The 12,315-nt window shown below is 40.4% G+C and overlaps 1 protein-coding gene across 21 annotated transcripts in view; it reads right to left on the reverse strand.

Moving 5' to 3' along the window:
- Window positions 1–12,315, reverse strand: part of DMD (dystrophin) — a 1,010,042-nt gene that overhangs the window by 602,258 nt on the left and 395,469 nt on the right. For all 21 annotated transcript variants that reach the window (XM_083498284.1, XM_083498278.1, XM_083498289.1 and 18 more), the window contains 3 exons: window positions 11,401–11,551; window positions 5,476–5,595; window positions 350–451 (listed from right to left, as the gene is read on the reverse strand). In XM_083498284.1, the coding sequence (XP_083354410.1) occupies window positions 350–451; window positions 5,476–5,595; window positions 11,401–11,551 (373 nt within the window). The remainder of the gene's footprint in view (window positions 1–349; window positions 452–5,475; window positions 5,596–11,400; window positions 11,552–12,315) is intronic.

Raw genomic sequence — 12,315 nt, forward strand, 5'->3', positions numbered from 1 at the left:
CAACAAATGCAGGGCCGGCCCAAAACATTTTGGCGCCTAAGACAAGCCACAAAATGGTGTCCTCCCTGCCAGGGAAGAAGGAGTGAGTGAAGGCCTGCCTCTGGAACAAGGGTGGGAAGAGACCAACAGTTCCTCATATTAGCCAAGAGGCTACTGTAGAGATGGCATTGCTGGGGATGCCAGGAGGCAGCCAGCAGATCCAGCCTCCAAGGAATGCACCACGGCTGCCACTGCCACTGTGGCAGCAGCAGCAACAACAACAACAACAGGCAAAGCATTCCTTGGAGGCCTCACCTTGCCTCATGGATGGGTTGACTATGAACAAATTGGTACTGCTAACATTGCTCACCTGTTCTTCAGTAAATTGCAGCCATTTTCGAAGGACATCTTGGAGTAGAAACCAGCGATCCTCTGTCCATCTGCAAATTGTAGCCCAGCGGTCTCCTAAATGCTAAAAAGAAAAGGTAGAACATTGTAAATATGCTATAGTATTGCTTTAAGCTCAACCATTTCACCTGGCACTGAATACATTTGAGAAAATAAGCTGTAACTTTTTCAGTAACATTCTAAGGGTCCCTATAAGTCCATAAAATATACGGCCTTGAAGTCATTACCATTCTTGTTTGATGAAGCACATTACTGAATTGCAATAATAAAATTATAAAATTAAAAAGATCAGCCATGTTAATATTAAAAGTATGGCTAGTACTCTATGAAGTATATTAAACATTGTGCATAAGCGTACAATGCTTCTAAACACTGTAATGTTGAAAAACACATGTAAAAATATAACTAGTAACTGCTTACCAGCTAATTGCATCTAGATTAGTTCATTCTCTTTTTTCTAATCTTAGCAAATTTCAAAATATGAAATAACCCACTGAGACCTTCAAATTAAGAAGTGTACAACAGAGTTTGTATTTCTTATAGCAGAGGCATTTATAATTAGATAGACTATTATGAAGACGTTGATGTTTTGGATTACACAGGAAGCCTAAACATGTGGGCAGAAGCTTGTATGTCAAAAGCCAGCAATAAATCATACTGGGTAAGTGAACTGTTTATTGGAAGAAACATGATCTGCTCAGGAGTGCCAGCAATTCTTCTTCAGCAAGTCTTGCCCCATGAGGCAGTTGCAGAGACTAAAGCTCCCTGCCTTCCCGCAGCTGCCTAAGTCTCCTCTCTGCCTCTTGGCCTCCCTCCGATTCTGAATTTTCCTCTGCCACACCCTGTTACCTCTTCAGCTTCCAAAACCTCCTCCTCCTCAGTCTTCTCCCTCTGACCATTCATCACCCTACCACCAATCCTGGAACTCCGAGTCTTCTTCCCTTGGGGGTTCTCCAGCTGGTACTGCCCACCATTTGTCTGCATCCAATCAGTCTATGACATTGTAATTACTTGTAGCAGCTGTTGATTCTAAAATATGCTATGGCCAGGATAAGGCTACACAGCCACATGATATGGCTGCCAGCCTGCCCACTCTGGCAATGCATGGCAGCACCAGATAAGAACAAGGGCACTGCTATGACTGCTTTCCTATTCTCTGCAGCTGAACAAGAATCCCAGTATTCCTGGAACAAGGACAGTGATTTATTGAAAGGAATGGAATGTGGCTTTCCACCAGACAGCAGTTGTCGGAAGCCTTTAGCTTCACCCTTCTGACCACTTGGAAGCTTTTCCCCTAGTTTAAAGGGTTGTTCCACAGATCCATAGTCATCCTTTGATGGCAGGCAATTACGTGCACATTTGCCTGGGCCATGAAATCTTGCACCTCTGGCAAACTATCATCTCACATTACACAATTCCCAAACTGAATGCTTTGGAACAGGTAATTTCATATACAGTGGTACCTCGGGTTAAAAACTTATTTCGTTCTGGAGGTCCGTTCTTAACCCGAAACTGTTCTTAACCCGAGGCGCGCTTTCGCTAATGGGGCCTCCCATTGCCGCTGCGCCACCAGCGCACAATTTCCATTCTCATCCTGGGGCAAAGTTCTTAACCCAAGGTACTACTTCCGGGTTAGCAGCGTTTGTAACCCAAAGTGTTTGTAACCCAAAGCATTTGTAACCCAAGGTACCACTGTATTCAACTACCAGTTATAAAGTATACTGTCATAATGCTGTCAGACAAGAATGCGCAAAGTGAGGCATTAATTCTTTATTGTCAAAAGTACAGTAACAAGTCATGAAAAGGCATGCCCATTAGTCCTGCGTCTCTCAGCTAATCCTAGGTTTGCACCCGATGAGGCAGTTGCCGCAGCAGAGAGGCACACCCCCAACCTCAGCTTATGTATCTCCTCTATCCGAGCTGCACACAAGCAGGCGAAGACTCCACCTTAGTGTAACCTTCTGCTCCTCCCACTTCAATCTGCTTCTGGTCCTGGGAGACAGTGAAGCAGCAGAGGTGAGGGCAGGAGGAGGAGGAGGAGGAGGTGTGGAATCCCTTGACTCTACATCGAGTTTTTAAAAAATTCTAGTGATATACCTGCTTTGCATGCTTCCCTGATATACTACCGTGGCATGCTATGCTTCATGTTTCCTTACTACTGTCCATTGGAATTCATTTATTTGCCCTTATTTTAATAGTATGACAATTTATGTCTATATATTGCACACTCCTCTGAAAAAGGTGTGTGCATGAGAGTGCATATACCAACCCACACCCACATATATATATACTTGAGTCAACTTCACTTAATATATTTTAAAAAAGTATTATTTGTTAGCACTTGCAGTAAGAGCTCCACACAAGGTCTGTGATCTCTCTTTAGAACTGTGTTCCTTTAAACTAGAAGCCAAGACCAAGCAAAACGATTAAAGGACACTCAGACTTGGCACTTCCTTTGATACAATACTGCCCAATTTGCATGCTGGAAGAAGCTTCACATGCTACACCAAATCAAAACAAGATGACAAAGTCTACTTGAAAATTAGCATGACTTCAAAGAGAAGCAAGAATTACACTGCTCCGAGAATCACATATCAACTGTTTGACAAGGTGCAAAGTATTGAAACAATCAGACTGATCGAATAACAACATTGGTAAGAATTACAACTGAGTAGCAGAACAATTAAATATTAGGGGCTTTTGAAGTAATATTTGGCAACATCAAATAATAATGAAATCTCCCCTTAAGTAATTTTGACATGAAGCAGGTGCCTTCGATGTACTCTTTCTAAGAGCCTGCTTCAAACATTTTTGTTTAGGTAAGCCTATTCAGGCACATATATGTTGGTGTGTTTTTAGCACTTTTTAGTTTACTGTTAATTCTAATTATGCTTTAAATGTTATAAATTGCTTGCTTTTCACTTTTTATTATAATATTTCTTGTAAATTTCAAAGAGGTTTTATTATAATCAAGCAGTATATAAATTTTGTTAAATAGTATTTCTTCAAAAGCAGTGGAAAATGTCTCTTTAGGGTGAGAGCCTTTCTTCCTAAACTGGCCTCATTTGCCTTCAGTGATCTCAGCACATAGCCAAATCTGACATCATGGCACGTCATAACCAATAACTGTGGTCACCAGAGTTCCAAAGTCATTGAGATCATTATTTGACTGATCCAAGAAACACTGCTCCAAAACTGACTTGGTTTCATTGGTTATTAGTGATGCTGTCATGTTGTAAAATCTAGCTGAATGCACCATTCTATTCATTGATTCCTACTCTACAGGCATTACCCATATGACTGTCTCACAAAGAAGACAACCCAGTAATAACATAAGAAAAAGACAACCACAATGGTGGAGGAGCATCAATAGATAGGAGAAATGAAGCTAGCGAATAAAGAAAAGTTAATACTTGCACAGGTAAGATTTTGGAGGGAAATTTATGCCACAAACATACGCATGCAGGAAAAATATTTACTCACTAGCAAAGGTATTTATACTCACCTCCCCGGTCCTGAAACTACACTACAGTTTTAACCATACATTTATTTATTTTTTGGTGTGATTTGTTTTTAATATAAAAAAATAGCACAACAGTCAATAACGAACTGTGAAAGCAATCTTCAAAACAAGACTAAAAACTAAAGTAAGCTAAAGCCAGATAATATTCAGAAATCAAGCCAAAGGCCTGGCAAAAATGTTTTAATATAGCCAAAAAAACAACACACACCCCCCCCGAAAGGTTGTTCTTTCAGGGTTGTATTTCAAAGGTGGGTGCCAATACTCAGATTCACACAAAACGCACCTCAGAAAGAGTTATTGGACAGGAAAGATGATACAGTCCTCTAGCTTTCCTGGTCCCCAGTCAGCAGCACACTGAGCTTTGCCCCTCCTCCTTTCAGTTACCGGCAGCAACACTCAACACTGGGAAGCAATGCTGTCCCACCAACTGCTCTTGTATCATTCACATACAAATGGCAAAAGATTCCAAACCTCTGGGTAATTTCCCTGTGGTTACTTGCAATGCCTAGCCACACAACTGTAGTTAAGAGCCCGTTCAAGAATTCCTTTAAGGAAAACAGAGTATGAGTGTTGGGTGCACACCTCTCCCTTCACCACACGGAGGAATTAAGCCAATGAACAATGAGAATTATTTTAAAACACATGCAAAAGGTATCTGGCCATCCAATAAAGCCTCCCCCTTCCCAATTCTTTCAATGACAAATCCAGGTATTTTGGACCCCTTTGTGGGATCACAAAGTCCACCTCAGCACTGCCTATTGGAAAAGGGTGGCTGCATTGCCTGAGCACTGTGGAGGAGCAAGAACAAACAGCAGGATGAACCTGATGCTGAGTGGGAGGTGGGTTGAAGCAGTGGTGGAGATGAGGATGTCACAATGTTGGTGGACAAAGCAGTGAATAGACTTTCTAAAATTCTGCTAGACCAGCAAGAAGCTGGAAAGATGCCAGGGGTTTCTGCTGTTTTTCTTCACTAGTCCCTCCTCCCTGCCATAGATGCATCAGTGACAGACTCAGTAATCACTAGTGGCGGAACTAGTGGTTTGAGGGACTCCAGTGGTGATAGGACTCAAACTGATGGCCAAACATGTGAACCACTACCACAAGGCCTGCATTATTCTCAGGAAGAAACTGGATATCCAGGTGTATAATGTGTTCAAATAAGGTGGCATGAACAGCTTGATACTTTCACCCTGTGTGTGAGGGAGGGGGATGAGTGTGTCCAAGACACTTTACTGGGTTAAGAGTTCTTCCTGGAACATTAGCATTTCTGGTGTGATCAATTCCTCCTTCTTATATTAGCACTTCACCCTTCAGGCTGTCATACAGAGAGAAATGTCTTCAATATGTCCAAGGCATAGATGGGAAAGGAAAGTAATAGTTACTCAGTCAACATGCGATATACACTTAAAAAGATGAAGATTTTTATAAACACTCAAGTTCATGATGTAAGAAAAAAACGGTAACAATTCATTCCTTTAATTTATGACAAGTTCTTATCACAACAGAACTGTTTCCTGTAGAATGTGTGATGCTATTTGTCACAAACATACCACTTTAATAATTACCTGAAGTTGTTGTTCTAATGCAGCCGTAGCTTTGTCTCCACTAGCTTCATCTACTACAACAACCATATGTGTGAGGGAATTAACCTTGACTTGTTCCTGCTCCAAGGCTTCTTGAATGGCCTAAGACAAAAAGGGAGGAGAAAACCACACACACAAATCACTTATGTGTTATTACATACTTTGATGAAGTAAGCAGACTAGAAGTGGGGGATGGGGACGACGACGACGACAATATTGTGAACAGAACTAGCAGAAAATTATGCCTTTACAGTGACATAGCACTTCTATTTCCTCTTGCCCCCGCATCTTTTCCAGAGGGTTTCCTCTGATTTTGAGCATGCGGGGAGGGAGACTGCATAGGGGAGGAGACCGGAAAGTTCCAGAAATGTTGGGTACCGCCCAATATCTTCCTCATTTTCACAAACCTTCAAGATATGCAATCCTAAATATTTTTCCTAGGCAGTATAATTGCAATCCTTTACACACTTACCGGGGAGTAAGCCCCAATTAACTCAATAGGACCCATCTTTTGTCAAGGGCACTCCCCAGCCAAAGGAATGCACACGCCAGATAGTTAACTCTTTATTGTCAAAGCTGGCACTTACAGTCACTTCTATGGCTCGGAATACCCACACACACCAGTCCAGCATCTAAGCAGCCATTCCCAGGTCTGCGCTCTATGGAGCAGTTGCAGCAACAGGAGACAAGTCCCCTCCACAAGTTTATGTACCTTCCCTCAATGGGCTGCATGCATGTAGCCAGAGACAATACCTATGTGGAAAGCTTCCTCTGCTCATCCCTCTTCAATCCCCTCCTGGTTCTGGTGACAGTGGTACAGGAGTGGGTGGGGATGCACCCAGCCCTACACTTCCATGACCTGCCTCTTCCTCTGACTGATCCTGTGCTCCACCTCCCAGCTCTGAAGCTGCCTCTGCTTCTTGCTTCCTACCTAGTACAGTTCTCCACAATTCACCGACCCCCCTCTCCAGCCCCACTTCCCTCTGCGCACACTCATCTGTGTCCTGCCAGTCCCTGACACCTTTGAGTAAACACGCACAACATTATACTACAAACATTACAATTACTGTAGTGCTTAGTGAATATACCGGTATATCCATGTAGTATGGCTATAAAGATGTTCTAGCTGCCTGTTTCAGAGGGCAATAATAATGTTTCCCTTAAACAGAGTGTGTGGACTTTATTCGTTCTCTGGTGGGAATGCTTTTTATTAGCACTCATGAGTCTGGTATTAAATGGTTATACTGTATTGACTTCTGAGGCGCTTCCTTTGATGCTTTTCATCAGCTGAGATGTAGAAGTTTGCCTAACCATTGCTCAGCTCTTTTATCCAATTGCAGGCAGGGGGGCACGGTGTGAATCAACCTAAAAGTCCTGGGACCTATCACAGGTTTTTGAAGGCTTTGGGGAAAGGGAATATAATCAGTGCTTTAGGTATTATAATTAATTTCATTTCTTTAATCTGGGCTTTAAATCAAAGAATCACAGCCCCCAAATGGTAAAAAAATGCATAATTAAATAATAAAGTGTACCAGGACCAAGAAAATTGGTCTCTTTCCTACAGTAGCTCTTCACTTCCTCTCTAGGGGATAGAATGGTTTTTCACAACAAATTAAAAATGAAATTGTGAAATGCAACAAAAGAATCCAAAGGATATAAGAAAAAGCAAGACTGCTCTAAGGTAACTTTCCAAACTCTATTTTTGTCCAATCTCCATCAGCGCTCCTGCTGGGAGAGGAGAGTGGAATTTACAACAGAATTCATTCTTGCAAAATTCAGCATATACAGAGGAAACCAGTATGTTGGATGGGATGCAAGATTGTGGTAGCTTGATGTATTCAAGAGAACACTGTCAACATATATTGTTTTGTAATATCATGTACCATATTTGATACTGTCTAAGAAATGACTTATGCCAAGGAAATAATGGCAGTGTCACCATCCTTCACCAGAAAGAAAGAATAACTTAATCTCGTGCCACTTAAGCTGGTTTGCAATAACATATATACAGATCACACAATTCAGTATCCTGTAATCATAAGCCCTGAACCAAAATTGATTTGTTTACATGTTTAATATGTTAATCAGACTGAGTTTGAAAATCAACAGCTTCTAGCTGACTCACGTTTCAACCTGCTGCAAATTTTCACATAAACACCAAAAGTTATGACTTGGAGGTAGAGTTTGCAGTTTATTTATTTGAATTAGTATTTCTATATTCTACTCTTCACCTCATGGAACATTTATTTTCTGCCATGGATGCTGGGACTGGTAGCAATTCTTCCAGTCCCTAGTGAGGAAAGATGCTTAGATGGGGCCTGGAAGTGCCTCCAGTCACAGCTGCCTGCCTCACAGCAAGGGCTATTTTTGTGTTTGAGCAGGGGACTTGAGAAGAAGGGAATAGAAATAGTGCTCAACCCTCACCAATTATGCTACTGTCCAATAATGAAAGATCATCTCTTGAATTCATCTTTGCACTATAAATGTAGATTAACTATGCTATAAAGGGGAAGAGCTTGGTGCATAATGTACCTTAGCTCTCTATTGGACAGTTAAAGAAAGCACACTGAGGTTAACAGCGCTTGGTCAGAGTGAATACAATGTTTCCATGTCAATGGCGTTTTAATTGTCTGCCATAATGTCAGTGGTACTTACTGCTAATGTTAAGTGGCACACCTTCTACTAGGGATAGCATTCAAAGTAATCCCGTTTGTTATGCATTTGGTAACTTTATTTGCATCCCAACCTAGTGGGAGAAACATCATTGTTGGTTGGAAAATTTAAGATTTAGGTACCAGTACTCCAGAGGACTTAGGGACGCGGGTGGCACTGTGGGTTAAACCACAGAGCCTAGGACTTGCCAATCAGAAGGTCAGCAGTTTGAATCCCAGCGACAGTGTGAGCTCCCGTTGCTTGGTCCCTGCTCCTGCCAACCTAGCTGTTCGAAAGCACATCAAAGTGCAAGTAGATAAATAGGTACCGCTCCAGCAGGAAGGTAAACGGCATTTCCGTGCGCTGCTCTCGTTCGCCAGAAGCGGCTTAGTCATGCTGGCCACATGACCTGGAAGCTGTACCCTTGGCCAATAAAGCGAGATGAGCGCCGCAACCCCAGAGTCGGCCACGACTGGACCTAATGGTCAGGGGTCCCTTTACCTTTACCTTTTACTTCAGAGGACATGCCTTTGAGGGCAAGCCAAGACTACCACCTTCTGACTAGAACTCAAATATAGTTACAGGAGGGGAACTACTCATATAGAAGGTCAGAGGGATTTTGGAAGTCTCATTGATCTCCGTATCTTCCAGGATGTACTTTTTAGATAACTAGACATTCTGGTCAGCTCATAGGCTCCAGAAGATGCTTCCTTCTGTACTAGAAGAATGTTAAGATTAATGTAGAAGCCCTAGCCTTAAGAGTGAACCATCTGATTGATTCTAGTTTATTTAAGTGAATGATCACTATTTTAAGGTCTGTTTCCCCTATCTGGGTTAAGAAAAAGAAAATGAAACATTAGGAACTGAGCCAAGTGTTAAATTTGACAGATGAGGCAAATAATGCAGACAAAAAAGTAACCATTAATGCAGCATTTACCTTCAAGGACAAAAGAATTAATCATCCTTTTCGGGAAGGAAATAAAAGGTTACAAAACACATCAGAGATTTAAATTGGTGTTAAATTTACGGCATGTAATGCCTTAAGAGAAAACATTATGAAAATGATCTACAGGTGGTACATGACTCCGGCTAAGTTAGCAAAGATTTATCATTTGCCCAATAACAAATGTTGGAAGTGTAATGAAACGGAGGGAACCTTCTACCACCTTTGGTGGACCTGCCCGAGGATTAAGGCTTTCTGGGAAATGATCTATAATGAAATTAAAAAAGTTCTGAAGAGAACCTTTAATAAAAAGCCAGAAGCCTTTCTCCTGGGTATGGTGGGCCAAATGGTGCCAAAGAAGGATAGGACATTCTTTATGTATGCTACAACAGCAGCAAGAATTCTTCTAGCAAAGTATTGGAAGACACAAGATCTACCCACGTTGGAAGAATGGCAGACGAAGGTGATTGACTATATGGGACTGGCAGAGATGACTGGCAGAATACGAGACCGAGGGAAAGAGGCGGTGGATGAAGACTGGAACAAGTTTAAAGTTTACCTTAAAAATTGTTGTAATTTGGAAAATTAGAGGATCAGGGTTATAAGAGATAAAGAACTACAGTTGTTTTAAACATATTTTGGAAGTTAAATTCACGAAATAGAAATAAGTGTAATACAAAAGGGTTGCTGGAAAATTTTGAAACAAGAATGCAGAAAAGGGGTGGTATGGGGAAGTCATTTTTGTGTTTAATTATGTTTTTGTTTTGTTTCATTCTTTATTTATGGAAAATGAATAAAAATTTATATATATATATATATAAAAAAAAACACATCAGAGAGAAGTGAAGGAAAATAATTATGGTGATGGTATTAGATAACAGACCTAAAGAGAAGCAGACATTGTTGCTGACCTCTCTACCTACAAAAACACCATGGATCCCCTAATCCAGGAATCCAAACTCTTCCCATCGAGCTAGTACCCTGTCTCAACAGCTATAAGTGAATGGCATTTCCACACTGATATTGGAACGTATGGATGCAGAATAGGTTAGATGCACAGGAGAAACCTTGCTGTATCATTCAGGTAAAATTTGTGTCTGTCATCTTCATTATATAATTTTTGGCAAAAGCTAAACACGTGTTTTAATTACTTTAACCAGTGCTGTGACCTTACAGTGAAATGAGAAAGGGGAGGAGGTGAAGAAGAAGAAGAAGAAGAGGAGGAGGAGGAGGAGGAGGAGGAGGAGGAGGAGGAGGAGGATCTGGTTCATGAAACCAAAATGTTTCTTTGCCCCTGCCTTGGAGAACTACTGAATCCAGTCAGTGGAAGAACAGAGCAAGGGTATCACTGTGATCTGTATGGCACACCTGGAACTTAAATGTGCATAAAATGTTATGACCCTTTCAGATTGCTTTGCTAAGATCAATATGTACAGCAATAAATAGGTATATGTATGTGGGGAAACTAATTTTTATGTACTGCTATAGTGAGTGTGATGTTCAGTCAAACACTTCCCAGCCTATTTATGAATAATAATAGTATATTAATTGTCATTCTATTTTAATTAGTCATGAAAAGTTGCATTCATTTATAATGGTTTATGTATTTTATTTATAGGAGGAATCAAGTTGTCAACCAAAGTAAACCCATTCACTCAAACTGGATATAGGCTTAGGCTTGCAGTCTTTATGTATAGCAGAAGCTCACAACAAAAAAGACAGTTGTACCAAAGTCTTTTGTTCACTATGTGCTAGCTTGTTGTTTTTATAATTAAATTCATTTTTCAAAAACATTCCACATCTTTTCCAATACAAAGGCAGGCACTCAGTTAGAATACTTTACAGTGCTCGGGGGCTGCATGCTCAGAGTCCCAGCACTGCTAATGAGATTAGAAATCCCAATTATAATAACTAATAGTGTCGATTTGCAACTGGAGGACTCTAGAAGGAAAGTACAAGACAGCAAAAGAAACCAGGGGAATAATAAAATCTGAAATGTTATTATTGTGTTTTCCAGTAAATAGTATATTGAAATTCCCTTTTCCCTTAGCACCCCAGCCCACTTTTTATTCTGTGAATAATGGCTGTGTGAAAGAAAGAAGAAAATGATGAGAATCCTGGACTTATTAATAGAAAATCCAGAATTTCTGTGTCATGTTCTGAAGGTTTTGTTCAGTTTCAATCTAGATTTGCTTTTATTAAATGTTTCAATTTCCCAAGAATACTATGTTGGCATTTTCTCAAATATATATATTTAATTTACATATCCCCTAGAAACAAATGGACTCAATAAATTTGTTGACTTTGCTTACCTTATGCTCTTCTACCTGCCGCTTTAAGTCCTCCAGATCAGGTCCCAAGGGCTCTGACTCTATCCTTTTTGTTCTTTCTTCTGTTTTAGCTAACCATTCAGAGAGTTGGCTTAGCTGCTGATTTTGTAAATCCATCAGAACACGGTGCAAACTGGGAAAATATGTTTTTAAAAGCACAGCGAGTTAAAGTCAAGCAGATGTAACATATGATATATCTGTCCATTGTTTACTATAGGTCACAATTCATTATTTACCATAGCCTCATGTTAGCCATACCAATAAACTTTTTTTAAAAAAATAAACTTTTGATGAGGAGTTCACAAATAAAGGAACAGGGTGTGGTTGCTTCCATGCTATAGTCCAGGGGTCAGCAAACTTTTTCAGCAGGGGGCCGGTCCACTGTCCCTCGGACCTTGTAGGGGGGATGGACTATATTTTGAAGAAGAAAAAATGAACGAATTCCTATGCCCCACAAATAACCCAGAGATGCATTTTAAATAAAAGGGCACATTCTACTCATGTTAAAACACACTGATTCCTGGACTGTCCATGGGTTGGATTTAGAAGGTGATTGGGCCGGATCCGGCCCCTGGGCCTTAGTCATTTATAAGAAACTGCTAAGTAACTGCTTTTTTTGTATTTTAACACATTTACATTTCTTTATTCATTTATTATATCCAGCATTTCACCATTTGTTTTCAAAGTGGCTTGCAGCAATATAAAATACATAATATTGAAAATGTAAAACATGTATTAAAAATTGTAAATCTCAATGATTTCAACTCTAACAAGGAAAAAATGAAAATACCTGAGAAGCATTCAGGGTGCAAAGGCTTAATTTTATCTTATTCTACACTGCTCTGATAGCTTGTGGCTGTGAATAGGTTTATAAATCTGCAAATATATATAAATACT

Source organism: Podarcis liolepis (genome assembly GCF_965112155.1).
Source record: "Podarcis liolepis genome assembly, chromosome: 4".
In the NCBI taxonomy this organism is placed as follows: Eukaryota; Metazoa; Chordata; class Lepidosauria; order Squamata; family Lacertidae; genus Podarcis; species Podarcis liolepis.